At 46.1% G+C, this 15520-nt stretch overlaps 1 protein-coding gene across 4 annotated transcripts in view; it reads right to left on the bottom strand.

Annotated features, from left to right (window-relative positions):
* Window positions 1-15065, bottom strand: part of LOC100620992 (general transcription factor II-I repeat domain-containing protein 2) — a 56504-nt gene extending 41439 nt beyond the window's left edge. For all 4 annotated transcript variants that reach the window (XM_013995562.1, XM_013995561.1, XM_013995560.1 and 1 more), the window contains exons 1-2: window positions 14542-15065; window positions 831-934 (exon numbers count right to left, since the gene is read on the bottom strand). In XM_013995562.1, coding sequence (XP_013851016.1) covers window positions 831-929 — 99 coding nt within the window. In that variant the 5' untranslated portion in view covers window positions 930-934; window positions 14542-15065. The remainder of the gene's footprint in view (window positions 1-830; window positions 935-14541) is intronic.

Here is a 15520-nt window from a genome sequence, read left to right on the forward strand (position 1 = left end):
GGTGCAGCCGTGGAAAATGCCAAAAAAATAAAATAAAAAGACAAAGAAATAAAATAAAACCTGGAGAAGAACATTTTCATTAACTACTTGTGATGTTTGTGGTTTATAATAAGAAATGTATATTTAAAATATATATATATTTGTTTGTCTTCCACTGTTCTGGCCACGAAGCTAAGGGGTTGGAGGTTGAATCTATGGCCAATGGCTTATGCCTGTGTAATGAGGCCTCCATACAACCCCAAAAGGATGGGCTTGAGTTGGTGAACCTGTGAAGATTTGGGAAGACTGTACCCTTGGAGAGGGCATGGAAATTCCAGACTTTTCCTGTACATCTCTTCCATCTGACTGTCCTTGAATTATATCCTTTTATTTATTTTTAACTATTTATGTATTTATTTTGCTTTTTAAGACCACACCCGTGGCTTACGGAAGTTCCCAGGCTAGGGGTCTAATCGGAGCTACAGCTGCTGGCCTACACCACAGCCACAGCAACTTGGGATCCAAGCCTCGTGTGCGACCTACCCCACAGCGCACTCATGGCAGTGCCAGATCCTTAACCCACTGATTGAGGCCAGGGATCGAACTTGCATCTGCATGGATATTCGTCAGGTTCTCAACCCTCTGGGCCACAACAGGAACTTCCTGAGAAGAGATTTCTTAACTCTGCCAAGCCCATCATCCTCTATATAAAAGGCTCTGCATACACTGATAGCACGTAACACTGGAGTTGAGCGTTGTAGCACCGAAGTCAAAAGCACTGGTGACGCTTCTGTTATTTTGGCAGTGATCCAACCACGTGACATTGTTATCAACCTGCAAGGCCACCTCACCATGGACTCCAGCGCAGACACGAGGAATGTCACCACCATCCTGCTGTCCGAGGACTCCTCGTTTTCGACGGGCAGGGTGGACATTGCGACTTGGGCCATGATCCCTAGGAGAGAGGAGCGTTAAGAACGTGAGTGGGGGAACTTCAGTGTCCGGCTCCTGGAGCTGTGAGGTCCTCCCAGCTGGTTCAAAACATCCTCTAACTTTGAAGAAACTAGACACTAGGAGTTCCCGTCGTGGCGCAGTAGTTAACGAATCCGACTAGGGACCATGAGGTTGCGGGTTCGATCCCTGCTCTTGCTCAGTGGGTTAAGGATCCGGTGTTGCCGTGAGCTGTGGTGTAGGTCGCAGACATGGCTCGGATCCCACGTTGCTGTGGCTCTGGCGTAGACTGGTGGCTACAGCTCTGATTCGACCCCTAGCCTGGGAACCTCCATATGCTGCGGGAGCAGCCCAAGAAATGGCAAGACGACAAAAAAAAAAACAAAAAAACAAAAAACCCAGACACTAAAGACAGTAAGTGATTTGCCTAAGATCTCCGTATAGCAGCACTAACTTTGCATAGTGTATTTTCCATTTAACCTAGATGCTGCCTTCTCATAAAGTAAATTCAAATATTAAGCTGGCGAGGCATGTTAACTATTGTTAACTATTTCCCAGATGCAGAGGACGGGATGGTAATGTCCCTTATTGATCCAGTGTTGTTTTGTTAGATTTCTGCATGGCCATGCCTGATACCACCTTCTGGTCCACACACACAGGAAAAGGAGAGAAGTGGTGTTTTCTGGTGGTGTTGTTTTGGTTTGTTTTTTTTTTTATATATATATATATATATATATATATATATATGTATATATATATTTTTTTTTTTTTTTTTTTTTTGGCTGTGCCTGTAGCATGTGGAAATTCCCCAGACCAGGGATCAAACCCATGCCACAGCAGGGACGACAGGTCCTCAACCTGATGAGCCACCAGGGAACTCCCAGGAGAGAAGGGGGTTTGTGTACTACAGATGGGAAGAAAAAAAAACCCTTCCTTCCTCTCCTAGGACTTCTCCTGCATGGAAGCTCATTCTAATTTTCACCAAGTAAGCATGAAATCAAGTGAGCATGAAAAAGTTTCTTTGAAAAAATTTCTCCAACACCATAAAGAGAGTTCCTTGAAATAGAGCATTTGGAGTTCCCTGGTGGCCTTGTGGTTAAGGATCCGGCATTGTCACTGCTGTGGCTCTGGTTCAGTCCTTGTAAAGCAAATACGTGTCATTGTGTCCTGCCCCTGCGATAGCTGGCTTATTTATATTTGTAAGCAAAAGATAAACAGACAAATATAAATATGTATGTAGGAGGAATCCTACATCGAAGGGGTGAAGTATGCTGATCCTATAAAGCCTGTTCAGAAGTATTTGCAGACGTTTCTTTCAGAGCCTGAGGTTTGATTTCTTGCCCCCTTGAAGGCGTGCGGCCACCTGCCTTGTGTTGGCCAATGACAGCGGGGAAATGACATCACTTCCACGCAGAGGTTTCCAGCACACTCCCCCCTTCCTCTTCAGTGGATCTGTGACATTCTTTATGGTTGGTTCCAGATTGAGGAAACTCTAGAACAGACCCACAGGCACCTCATCAAGAGACCTCTAGTGCAAGGAATCAATCCTTGCTCCTTGAATGCACCGAGATCTGGTGGTAGTTTTTTTTTTTTTTCTCTTGTCTTTTTGCCTTTTCTAGGGCCGCTTCTGCGGCATATGGAGGCTCCCAGGCTAGGGGTCTAATCGGAGCTGTAGTCACTGGCCCACGCCAGAGCCACAGCAACGCGGGATCCGAGCCACATCTGCGACCTACACCACAGCTCACGGCAGTGCCGGATCCTTAACCCACTGAGCAAGGGCAGGGATCGAACCTGCAACCTCATGGTTTCTAGTCGGATTCGTTAACCACTGCGCCACAACGGGAACTCCTGGTGGTAGTTTTAACCACAGCCTGCCTAGCCAATCTGAGTGGACCTAGCAGGCTGCAAAGGAATTCTAGAAATGTAGCTATGTATCTACCTGAATTTTCTGAAGACTCCTGAGGAGCCTCAGATCTCTAAATTAGAGCCGTAATCTTCCCGAGAAAGATCATAGATGGACATGTGCAGAGCCACAAGGATGCAAATGGTTGGAGCTAAAATTTTCTTATAACTCTCCCTATTACGCAACAGAATGTCAGAGCATGATGTCATACCAGGCACATTCATTAAGGATCCAGCACTGTCACTGCTGTAGCTTGGGTATGACCTGGCCGTGAACAGGTAAGGAAATACACTTTAATCTGAAAAAGAAATTTTTTTTTTTGGTCTTTTTCGGGCCACACTCACAGCATATGGAAGCTCCCAGGCCAGGGGCTGAATTGGAGCTGTAGCCACTGGCCCACACCACAGCCACACCAACACCAGATCCCAACCACAATGCTGGATCCTTAGCCCACCGAGCGAGGCCAGGGATCGAACCTGTGTCCTCATGGATTCTAATCAGATTCGTTTCTGCTGAGCCATGATGGGAGCTCCCTGATCTGAAGGTTTTTTTTTTTTTTTTTTTTTTTTTTTTGTCTTTTTGCTATTTTTTGGGCCGCTTCTGCGGCATATGGAGGTTCCCAGGCTAGGGGTCGAATTGGAGCTGTAGCCACTGGCCTACGCCAGAGCCACAGCCACGCGGGATCTGAGCTGCGTCTGCGACCTACAGCTCACGGCAACGCCGGATCATTAACCCACTGAGCAAAGGCAGGGACCAAACCCACAACTTCATGGTTCCTAGTCGGATTCGTTAACCACTGCGCCACGATGGGAACTCCTGAAGCTTTAATTTACTTTTTTTTTTTTTTTGCTTTTTTTTTTAGGGCCGCACCCGCAGCATATGGAGGTTCCCAGGCGAGGAGTCGAATCAGAGGCATAGCTGCCAGCCTATACCACAGCCACAGCAACGTGGGATCTGAGCCACATCTACAGCCTACACCACAGCTCATGGCAAAGCCGGATCCTTAATCCACTAAGCTATGCCAGGGATTGAACCTGTGTCCTCATGGGTGCTAGTGAGATTCATTTCCGATGAGCTACGATGGGAACTCCTGAAGTTTTAATTTACTTTATTTTATTTATTTATTTTTGGTGGTGGCATGCAGCGGCATGAGGTGGGTTCTCAATTGCCAGGCCGGGGATTGACCCTGGGCCACGTGATGAAAAAGCACCAAGTGCTGACCAGCAGACCATTAGGGAACGCCCCGATTTGAAGCTTTGAAATAGTTGTCTTAAAATCAAGCCCTTCCTGTTATCACACCCATGTTTGAGACCAAAGAGAAGTTGGTGAATATGGTTTGTCATAGCAAGGACTCTGTTCCAGCAACAAAGCTGGAGTCAGACACAGCAGCAAGCAACACCCGGCAAGGACACGTGTTAGGCCTTAAACACGCTTTCCTCTCGTGTTCTGGATTCCATGATCATCCCTTAGGACATCAGGCAGAGGAAATACATAGCGAAAAGTATGAAATAGCAAAGGCAGGTTATTTTTCTTTTTTTTTGGTCTTTTTAGCTATTTTTCCCATGTATCAGAATATTCACTTAGGTTATGTTCTCTCCTTGTTACTTTGGGAGCTCAGAATATGTTCATTCATGGAGTTCCCATTGTGGCTCAGTGGTAATGAACCCAACTAGGATCTATGAGGATGCAGGTTCAATCCCTGGCCTTGCTTAGTGGCTTAAGGATCTGGCATTGCCATGAACTGTGGTGTAGGTTGCAGACGTGGCTGGGATCCCATGCTGCTGGGGCTCTTGCGTAGGCCGGCAGCTGCAGCTCTGATTTGACCCCTAGCCTGGGAACCTCCATATGGCTCTGGTGTGCCCCTCCTTCTCCAAAGAATATGTTCATTCCTATATGAAAAAAGGAACAGGTGTATTCTTATGTTACAAACTCAGTGACTTGTCCATGCAAAACTAGAACATAACACAAGAACAATTTCCTGTCTGCTGCTGTTTCCATTTCTCATCTTCGTGGGCCGTGGACCTGTTACGATGTCAGTCATATTCAGTGTGTGCGAAAAAATGAGACGGGAGTTCCCGTGGCGGCGCAATGGAAACGAATCTGACTTGGAACCATGGGGTTGCAGGTCAATTCCTGGCCTCGCAGGTTAAGGATCCAGTGTTGCCATGAGCTGTGGTGTAAGTTGCAGACGAGGCTCGGATCTGACGTTGCTGTGGCTGTGGTGTAGGCCGGCAGCTGTAGCTCCAATTGGACCCCTAGCCTAGAAACCTCCATATGCTGCAGGAGCAGCCCTAGAAAGACAAAAAGAAATGGGATAGACACCACACCAACAGCCCATGGGGATGCCACAGGCGAGAGGTGCTGTATCATTACCAGAACTTTTCAGGAGCATCTTAGTACTTTTCCATGGGAAGAACCCTGGAGCTGACCAAGTCCAGTTAGGCTTGATGGAGAAGGATGCATTTGGTTTGGGGCTTTTTGCTGTCTAGAAATGGCTGCATCTGGATTACAACAGAAATTCGCCGGGTTGTTCTTTGCTCCAAGAGGCCATTTCCCTGGATAGTCCTTAGGCAAGACTGCTCATGGAACATTCCCTGCACCCCTAACTCGGTGAGTGCGTCCTCGCCTCCCTTTGCCAGAGAGAAACTGCCATTGCACAGAGGCCTGAACGGTGAACACCAGGAGTTCCCACAGTGGTAATGAACCAGACTAGTATCCATGAGGACACAGGTTTAATCCCTGTAGGTTAAGGATCCATCATTGCCGTGAGCCGTGTGTAGGTCGTCAGCTTTGGCTCTGATTTGACCCTTAGCCTGGGAATGTCCATATGCCGCAGGTGCGGCCCTAAAACAAAACAAAATAAAACAGTGAACACCAGAGGACACCCCAGACCAGACCAGGCTGGGGACACAACCTTACAGAGCATGACAGGCTGGTCCTCCCAGAACCGGAAGCCAGGAAAGCCAGCTTGTGGGTTCCCCAGACCACCGCCCAGCTCAGAGACCCCAGTGGGCTGCTCTCAGGTTCCTCTTCTATGAACAGAGACAGTAAATCAGTCACTTATTATGAAGGGTCTTTTCACTTCTAACCTTTCATGAGACCTCTCATTTTAAAGTCAAGGGAACCACATCTTAGAGAATCGATCCATGTGAAATGTCCAGAATAGAGAAATCTCTAGAGACAGAAAATAGATTAGTGGTTGCTTAGGGCTGGGAGGCAAGGCGGCCAAGGGTACAGGGTTCCTACTGGGGTGATGAAATATTCTAAACTTGACAGGGGTGATAATTGCCCCACTTGGTGCATATACCACTGTTTTGTACACTTTATTATTATTTTTTAAATGCAATTTTTAATTTTTTTTTTTTTTTTGGTCTTTTGAGGGCCGCACCGCAGCACATGGAGGTTCCCAGGCTAGGGGTCGAATTGGAGCTGTAGCTGCTGGCCTCCACCAGAGCCACAGCAATGCAGGATCCGAGCCGCATCTGCGACCTACACCACAGCTTATGGCAACGCTGGATCCTTAACCCACTGAGCGAGGCCAGGGATCAAACCTGCAACCTCATGGCTCCTAGTCGGATTCATTTCCGCTGTGCCACGACAGGAACTCCATGAATTGTACACTTTAAATGGGTGAATTATATGGTAGGTGAATTTTATCTACAAAAAAAACCCTATCAAAAAATCAAATGAAATCAAAGAGAAGTTAGATGGAGAGCAAGGAAATTAACACTCACTGAACACATACTGTGTGCCCGAGTACTTCTGATCATCCACTTTAATACTCACATACCCTCTAAGGGAAAAATTTTGCCTAGGCAAGCACACAGAATGGGGAGGAAGCCTGCTCAGGATGCAGAGATGATTCAAGCCGGAGCAGGGGCTGGGAACGCAGTGGAGAAGCAGACAAACCAAGCAAAGAGCACAGGGAGCTTAGATAAAGGATCTCAGGAGTAGGTGCCCCATGAGGAGAGTGACCACGCCTCCTGGGCCAGGACAGTCCTGGTGCACCTGCCATGCAGGTAAATTATTAATAGTGTCCCATTCCCGCTCAAGAGCCTGGAAGATGCGTTGTAACATGATTACATGTGGGTGGGTCACGATGCGGAAAAACATCCCTTGAACATGGCATTGTGTGTCCTTAAAATGGTTTTAAAGTATAATTTACATATAGTAAAATTCAACCTTTTATCTGTTTGTATTCTTATCTTGGGACTGAACCCATACCACAGCAGCAGCAGAGACAACGCGGGATCTTTAACCCGCTGCACCACAAGGGAGCTCTTGAAGTTTACCCTTTACAGGTACAGCTCTGTACATTTTAACCAATATAAAGACATGTAGCCACCACTCAAATCGAGGTACAGAACAGTTCCATCACCCCCAAATTGCTCTGTGCCTCTCAGTGGTCCATCCAAACCCTTCACCCCAACCTCTGGCAATAATTGCTCTGTTTCCTGTCCCCCTAGTTTTGCCTCTTCCTGAATGTCATATATGTGGAATCCTATGCTGTGTTGTTGGGTGTCTCAATAGTTTATTTTTTGTATCACTGAACATTCCATTGAATGGCTGTAATGCAGTGTCTTTATCCTTTTGCCAGTTAAAGAACTTTTGGGTCGTTAAAAGTTTTTTGGTAATTTTGGATAAAGCCACTATGATCATTCAGGTATAGGCTTTTTTTAAAATCATTTTTCTCCCTCTCTTTTTTTTTGGGGGGGGGGGCTTTTAGGGCTGCTCCACGGCATATGGACGTTCCCAGGCTAGGGGTCACAGACACAGCAGTGCCAGATCTGAGCCTCGTCTGTGACATACACCACAGCTCATGGCGGTGCCAGATTCCCAACCCACTAAGCGAGGCCAGGGATCAAACCCGAATCCTCACGGATGCTAGCCACATTAATTTCCGCTGCACCACAGTGGAACTCCTGGGTCATATAGCTTATGCATTTTTTTTTTAGCTTTGTGAGAAACCAAACTGTTTTCTAAAGTAGAGGAACCATTTGATATTCCTACTACTAATATATCAGAATTCCAGTTGCTCTGCATCCTTGTCAACACATCGAATTATCAGCTTTAAAAAAAAGTTAGCCATTCAAATAGGTGGGTAGGGAGTTCCTGCTGTGGTTCAGTGGGTGAAGAACCTGATGTAGATTCGATCCCTGTCCTTGCTCAGTGGGTGAAGGATTCAGCGTTGCCATAAGCTGCCGCGTAAGTCACAGATGCAGTTCAGATCTGGCATTGCCATGGCTGTGGCTCCAATTTGACCCCTAGCCTGGGAACTTCCATATGAAAAAGAATGTGTGTATATATATATATATGTATGACTGGGTCACTTTAGCAAAAATTGACAGAACATTTTAAATCAACTCTACCGTAATAAAAAAATTAAAAAATTTAAAAACCCACAACTCAGTGGGTAGTAATATCATTCTGCAGTGTCAGTCTGCATTTTCCTAATAGCTAATGATGCTACGCATCTTCCCCTGTGCTTACCTGCCATCCATACATCTTCTTTAGTCATATGCCTATTCAAAAAACTAGACTGAAAACTAGATTCTTATTTTATACTATTGAGTTTATAGAATTCTTTAAAGTTTCTGGAAACAAATTTTTTATGTGTAATTTGCAAGTACTGTACCTTTGCTATAGTGAACACTACAGAGAAAACTGATAAAACGTAATGAGGTCTTAGTATTGTAATGGATCAAGGTTAATTTTACTTTGTAAAATTGCAGTCATAAGGAAATGTATTCTTGTTTATAGGAAATACACACTGTAGGAATTTGGGGGTGATGTGGCTACAGGTTCATAATTTCAATGGTCATAAAAAGTAAGTTTTTATACGAGCAACTTTTCTTTTCTTTTTTTGGCTGTGCCTGCAGCATACAAAAATGCACAACAGGAACTCCTCATAGAGATTTTTAAATTAGCTTTACATGTACTGAATATGTGTTCCATTTTTATCGAAAATAAAGCAAATATTTGATTTTAAAAAGGATTAATGTGGGTAAAATTGCACTGTTTGAAAGATAAACCAAAGCTCTTTAATACATTATTGTTATTTAAAATGGTGACGAAGGAGTTCCCATCGTGGTGCAGCGGAAATGAGTCTGACTAGGAACCATGAGGTTGCAGGTTTGATCCCTGGCCTTGCTCAGTGGATTAAGGATCTGGCGTTGCCATGAGCTGTGGTATAGGTCAAAGACGCAGCTTGGATCCTGCGTTGCTGTGGCTGTGGCATAGGCCAGCAGCTGTAGCTCCAATTCAACCCTAGCCTGGGAACCTCCATATGAAAAAAAAGTACAGTCAACATTATCCAAGGAAGCAGTAAATATCTTTCCCAGAGAGAACATTTTTCTTCTATGATTTCTTTGTTTAGGGGAGAGACTTTTCTAGCTTTTTATCAGCAGTTGCTGATGCTGTGCATTTTTTCAGGTAAGCAGTTCTGCAATCTGCCACCAGACTTGGCTAGCTCTGTGTTATCTATACAATTCCACCCCCTCTTTGGTGGTGGTTTCCTTTTTTTCTTTTTTTTGGGGGGGGGGTTGGGTCTTTTTAGGGCTGCACCCATGGCCCTAAATATAGAAGTTTCCAGGCGAGGGGTCAAATCGGAGCTGTAGCCGCTGGCCTACACCACAGCCACAGCCACAGCAGATCCGAGCTGTGTCTGCCACCTACAGCACAGCTCATAACAACACCGGATCCTTCACCCACTGAGCGAGGCTAGGGATCGAACCTGTGTCCTCATGGATACTAGTTGGGTTGGTTGCTGCTGAGCCACAACGGCAACTCCCTTCCTTTTTTCTTAGAATTTTGCCATTGATACGTTTTTGGAGTTCATGTCTTCCAGCCATAACTTTAACACGTGTCAGTCTCTCTAAATCCTTACAACATATGTGGCTGGTCACCTAGCAGCTACTGGAACCCTCAAAGCCACCGTTTGATGACTCTCATGTGGATGACATGAATACTGGCTTGACTGTGACCTCTCTGTGACCTCTTGCTAAGTCCTGCAGAGCCAGTTTTTCCCCTGCAGTAACGACATGGGTCATTAATGATTAATTCTTCCAGTAATCATCCCGTGAAGTAGGGTAGGGGCCATGGCGAATGACAGACATGCATTTGTAAACACTGGAACCAGACACGGTTTTGTGAGATGCTCACACTGAAAAGCCACCAGAGATCTGGTCCCACGGAAGGGACTTACATATTCCAGGCTCCTAGCTTATGCTCATAGCTAAGTCAGATGCTCTTACGTTGGAAGGCTGATAACTTAACCATAGTTGAGGTCTCCTTTAAACATATGTATGGCTGGTTTCACTGTGATTTCCCACAATTCTTTCCACAGAGAAAGTTTCTCCAAAGTTTTCCTCTAAAACACAAAAGTATGGAGTTCCTGTTGTGGCACAGTGGAAACAAATCTGACTAGTATCCATGAGGATGCAGGTTCGATCCCTGGCCTTGCTCAGTGGGTTAAGGATCCGGCGTTGCTGTGAGCTCTGGTGTAGGTTGCAGACACGGCTGGGATCCCGAGTTGCTGTGGCTGTGGTATAAGGCCAGCAGCTGTAGCTTTGATTTGACCCCTAGCCTGGAAACTTCCATATGCCACAGGTGCAGTCCTAAAAAGACACACACACACACACACACACACACACACACACACACACACACACACACACACAAGTAAATTGCAGAATTCCCTTGTGGTGCATCGGGTTAAGGATCCAGGTGGTCACTGTAGTGGCCTGGCTCACTGATGTGGCACGGGTTTGATATCTGGCCTGGGAACTTCATTCATGCTACAGGTGTAGCCAAAAAAAAAAAAACAAAAAAGGAAATTGCTTGATCAACATCTGCTATAGCCAGAGGACTGTGATGCCCAAACTCTGCTTTTTAACAGAGAATAAAATAAGTCAATGAAATAAGTGGAAACAAAAACGGTATTATCAGTTGGCATAAACTGTCCTACCAGCAATAATTTTTAAAATGAGTGTTTTATAATTATTGCTCTGTTTGCATCCTTTTTTGGCCACACCCACGGCATCCCTAGTTCCTGGGCCACAGTAGCAACCCGAGCTACTGCAGTGTTGATCCTTAACCCATTGCACCACCAGGGAACTCCTATTTGCACCCTTAACAAATGGAGGCAGGCACTTTGTCTTCTTTTTTTCTTTTTAGGGCCACACTCACGGCATATGGAGGTTCCCAGGCTAGGGGTCAAATCAGAGCTACAGCTGATTGCCTACACCACAGCCACAGCAATGCAGGATCTGAGCCTTATCTGCGACCTACATCACAGCTCACAGCAACACCGGATCCTTAACCCACTGAGCGAGGCCAGGGATTGAACCTGCAACCCCACGGTTCCTAGTCAGAATTGTTTCCACTGCGCCACGCCAGGAACTCCACTTTGTCTTCTGTATTTTATGATTTAGAACACGCTTTGCATTAATAGAACATCCAAACTAATGAACCATGATCATAAGCTAATCATGTGGTTTCCCACCCTGAGAACATTTCCCTGAGGGGAAAAAAAAAACCTCATTACATTCTAATAAAGCTACAGATCCTTGACAATGAGAGCCTGCGTCGCAGAGTTCAAACCCCCAAAGCCTATAGCAGGATGAACGTCTCTATTCTGATGGAAGGCATCAGCTGTGTTCATTTAGATCACAGATTTTATATAGTGCTTAACTTTTTGCTTTTTAAAAACTGGAGATGTAAACCAAAACAACTCTCCGATCTCCGTTTTCTCAGCAATCTTTGAGGACTTGCTCTTCTTTTCAATGTTATATTTTGTGAATGAAAAGCAAAGATCAAATCCAGACCTACTTCTGTAAATAAAATTTTATTGGAACACAGCCTCACCCATTGGTTTACATCTTGTCTTTGGCCACTTTCCTGCAAAGGCAGGGTTGCGTGCATGTGACAGAGACCATGTGGCCTCAGAACTGCAAGTATTTATTATCTGACCCTTCACAAAGTAAGTCTGCCCATCCTTGGTCTAGAATTCATTTCCACCTACCACGTACAGTTTTCATCATTTGGAATGTCATCCACTCGCTGTATCAAACCTCTGGAATCTTAAAATAGAGTCCTGCTCTGTTTTAAACTGTTTCTAGATGTTCTTTCCAAAGTTAATTTTTCCCCCAGGGTCCCCGAGGCTTTGATTTTAATTAGCAAGTTCCCAAGGTGCCACCTCAGCCCAGACTTACAGTGAATGGAAACTCCAAACCCAAGCGTACTTAGTCGTCATTCAACAGAAATGTACAAAAGGTCAAAAAGTAAGAATTCCCAGTTATAAAAAAATAAGCCCTGGGGATGTGCTGTATAGCGTGACTATAGCTAATAGTACTGCACTACATTTGAAAGTTGCTGTGACAGAGATCTTACCACGAAGTAAAAAAATGTAACTATATAAGGTGACGGATATTGACTAAACTTATTGTGGTAATCATTTCACAAAACATGCATATATCAAATCGCTAGGTTGTATTCCTAAAACCAATACAATGTAACATGTCAGTATAACTCAAAGTGAAAAAAAATTCTAAAAAAAGAATAACAAATTTTAAGACAACAGGTACTCTTCTTCTGGATTGACCAGGGAGTATGGAAGAGAACTAGAAATAACAATATGTATTTTCAATGTCAAAAAGCAGAAAAAAAAAAGTCAAATTTAAACGATTAATAAATGAGTTCCCTGGAGGGCTAGTGCTTAAGAATCTAGCATTGTCACTGCTGTGGCATTGGTTCAGTCTCTGGCCAGGGAACTTCTGCATGTCGTGGTTGCAGGAAAAAAAAATGTAATAATCAAGGACTTCAGCCAAATTTAATTTTTTTTTTTTTTTTTTGGTTTTTAGGGCTGAACCTGTGGCATATGGAAGTTCCCAGGCTAGAGGTCGAATTGGAGCTACAGCTGCCTGCCACAGCCACAGCCACAGCCACACTGGGTCATCTGAAACCTACACCACAGCTCACCACAATACCGGATCCCCCATCCACTTAGCGAGGCCACTGATTGAACCTGCATCCTCATGGATACCAGTCAGATTCGTTCCCACTGTGCCACAACAGGAACTCCTAAAATGTTTTTAAATGTAATGAGCACCTGCTGTGTCAAGACATACACTGCCAGCAGGCAAGCCAAGGGGAAAACTAGGAAAAAATCCACATTCTGGGTTTCAAGTAAGACAGACTTCCACAGACACAGCAGAATAGCAGCTAATAAAAGCAAAAGGAAAGCCAGACAATCCCAAAAGTGTCCAGGGTCCTGGGTCAACAACCTGGGAATAAGGGAAGAGACTGCCCAGGCAGCAGGTGTGGGCAAAGACCCAGAGCTCCCGGCAGCAAACGGGGGTGGGGTCGCTAAACCGCCCCAAATGGATTCACATCTGCAGTAGCCTGGCGCCAAGCCCTGTGTCTTCTGAAGGCACACAGATCAAGCCTCCCTCTCCAGAGGGAAGAAAAGAGAAGGGTTGCTCAGTTCTTCAGCTGCAGCCGTGAGCAATATCCACTGTGCCAATTTCCAATCTTATATCTAAACATCTGTTTACTTCAAATTACCAGCACAAAACTAAAACGTGATATTTTTGGCTCAGGAGTTCCACTCCTTGGTATGTATCTAGGAGCTCAAAACAAACCATCCACGCAAAAAAAGTGAACACGGATGTTCACAGCGGTATTCATAATAGCCAAAAAGTGGTAAAAATCCAAAAACATTCATCAATTGAGGGAAAATGGAAATGGGGTATACCCATTGAATGGATTATTATTCAGCCATAAGAAGGAAGCAAAGAAGCCAGATCCAAGAGACTCCCTTTGATGATTCTGAGCTTAGGAAATGCTGGAATAGGCAGAGCCATCGGACAGAAAATACTTCGCTGTGTCCAGGGCTGGGATGGGAAAAGAAAATGACTGCCTAACGGAAATGGATTTTCTTTTTGGGTGATGAAAACATTCTGGCATTAGTGGTCATGGTCGCGCAACTCTGTGAATAAACAAAAAATCCGCTGGATTATACACTTTGCAAGTGTGGATTTCATGGCATTTTTCAATAAAGCTGTTATTTTGTTTGAAAGGTGGGAAATATAGTCCCGCAAGTCTTTTTTTCTCTTTTATCTCTAAATCATAATCTGAGGGATTCTAATCTAGGGCCAGAAGCTCATCGTCCGGCCTCTGAATTAGTTTTATGCCCACAGACAGGCCGCTACTGGGTGCCCGACTGAGCCCACCCAGGACAAAACCCAGCGGGTGGGCCAGTCGTTGCGGTGGAGCAGGGCGCGGTTACTAGGCAACAGCGGCCGCCCCGCCCCGCCCCGCCCCCCCAATTAACCAATCAGGCTCGCCCGCACGCAGCGGTGTACTCCCAAGTACGCCAGCCGGAGCTTGACCTCACGCACTCCGGGACCCAGAGAGCCCAGAACCGGCAGCCCCCGCCCCCACCGCTTTCGCTCAGCCAATCAGAAGGGAGAGTGATGCGCGTTCTGTGCGTGCGACCGCGGCCCCCGCGCCGGGGCTTTCCCGCCCCACCCCCACTCCGCGGGCCCTGCCCGTGGGGAGCCGGTTCCGGGCCCCGTCGGGCGGGCGGGGAAGGGGGCTGCAGCCGCGCGCTTCGGAGGGCAACCTACCCTCCGCCACGCCCGCGAGTAGAGAGTTCCAAGCAAAGCACCCGCTCTTAATGGCGGCTGCGGCAGGGGCGGGGTACGCACCTGAGGTCCCCGCCGGCGGGCAGCGCCCTGCCGGTCGCGGGGTCCGAGGGCTGGGCCACCCGGGAGTGGCGGGGGGCCGAGGGCGGCGGCCGTGACCGCGATGAGGCGAGGACGCTGCGTGTGGGTGGCGGCCGAAGCCCTGCGCTCCACTATCCCTCCTTTTTCTCTTTCTTTTCCCTTTTTTTTTTTTTTTTTTTTTTTTTTGGCTTCCTGGAAGGCAGCCTTGACTCGTGTGTCCGCAGCGCCCCAAGTGGGAGTTGCCGTTTCCGGTGCCATGAAATCCAGTTCGCTGCACAGTTTGCTGGAAGGCTCTCAGTCCCCTTCTGCTCTAGGCCAGCCGTGCTCATCCATCCCCGGCCTTTGATGAGTGGCTGCAGGTGTCTGGTCTCACGCCGTGATACCGCCCTCAAACATGGACATACTCTCTTGCTGTTATTTAATATGATACTCATTAAATTGCAGTTTGTAGCTTTAAAGCGGTGAGGTCACAATTCCAGTGATCGGTGAATCTGCCTTAAAGCCCTGGAGTTATTTGTTAACTGACCTTTTGATGGGGTCATTGGCATTGCCAACCAATCATGAGCTGTCCATCAGGTGGTGCTGGCGTTCCAGCAAACAGTTGAATATGACTATAGTGTTATCTAATCAAACTTAAGTTACAGATTTATTTTAAATATACCAAAAGGAGAATAAGATAATAGAAATATTTACCTGTTGCTCAGATTTAACGTAGTGTGCCTTACTTCTTTTTCAGCCATGCTCGCAGCTAGCAGAAGTTTCTGGGCCGGGGATCCAACCCCTACCATAGGAGTAATCAGAGCCACAGCAGTGACAACGTGGGGACCCTTAACCCTCTGAACCACCTGGGAACTCAGTGTATATTTGAGTTGATACATTGTTTGAACTCATAGGCAGCAGCACTGATTGTAACTCATGTCTGAAAGGAAGCGTAGCTAACACTAGTATTTTCTACATAAGG

The sequence above is a fragment of the Sus scrofa genome, chromosome 3, assembly GCF_000003025.6.
Source record: "Sus scrofa isolate TJ Tabasco breed Duroc chromosome 3, Sscrofa11.1, whole genome shotgun sequence".
NCBI classification, from domain to species: Eukaryota; Metazoa; Chordata; class Mammalia; order Artiodactyla; family Suidae; genus Sus; species Sus scrofa.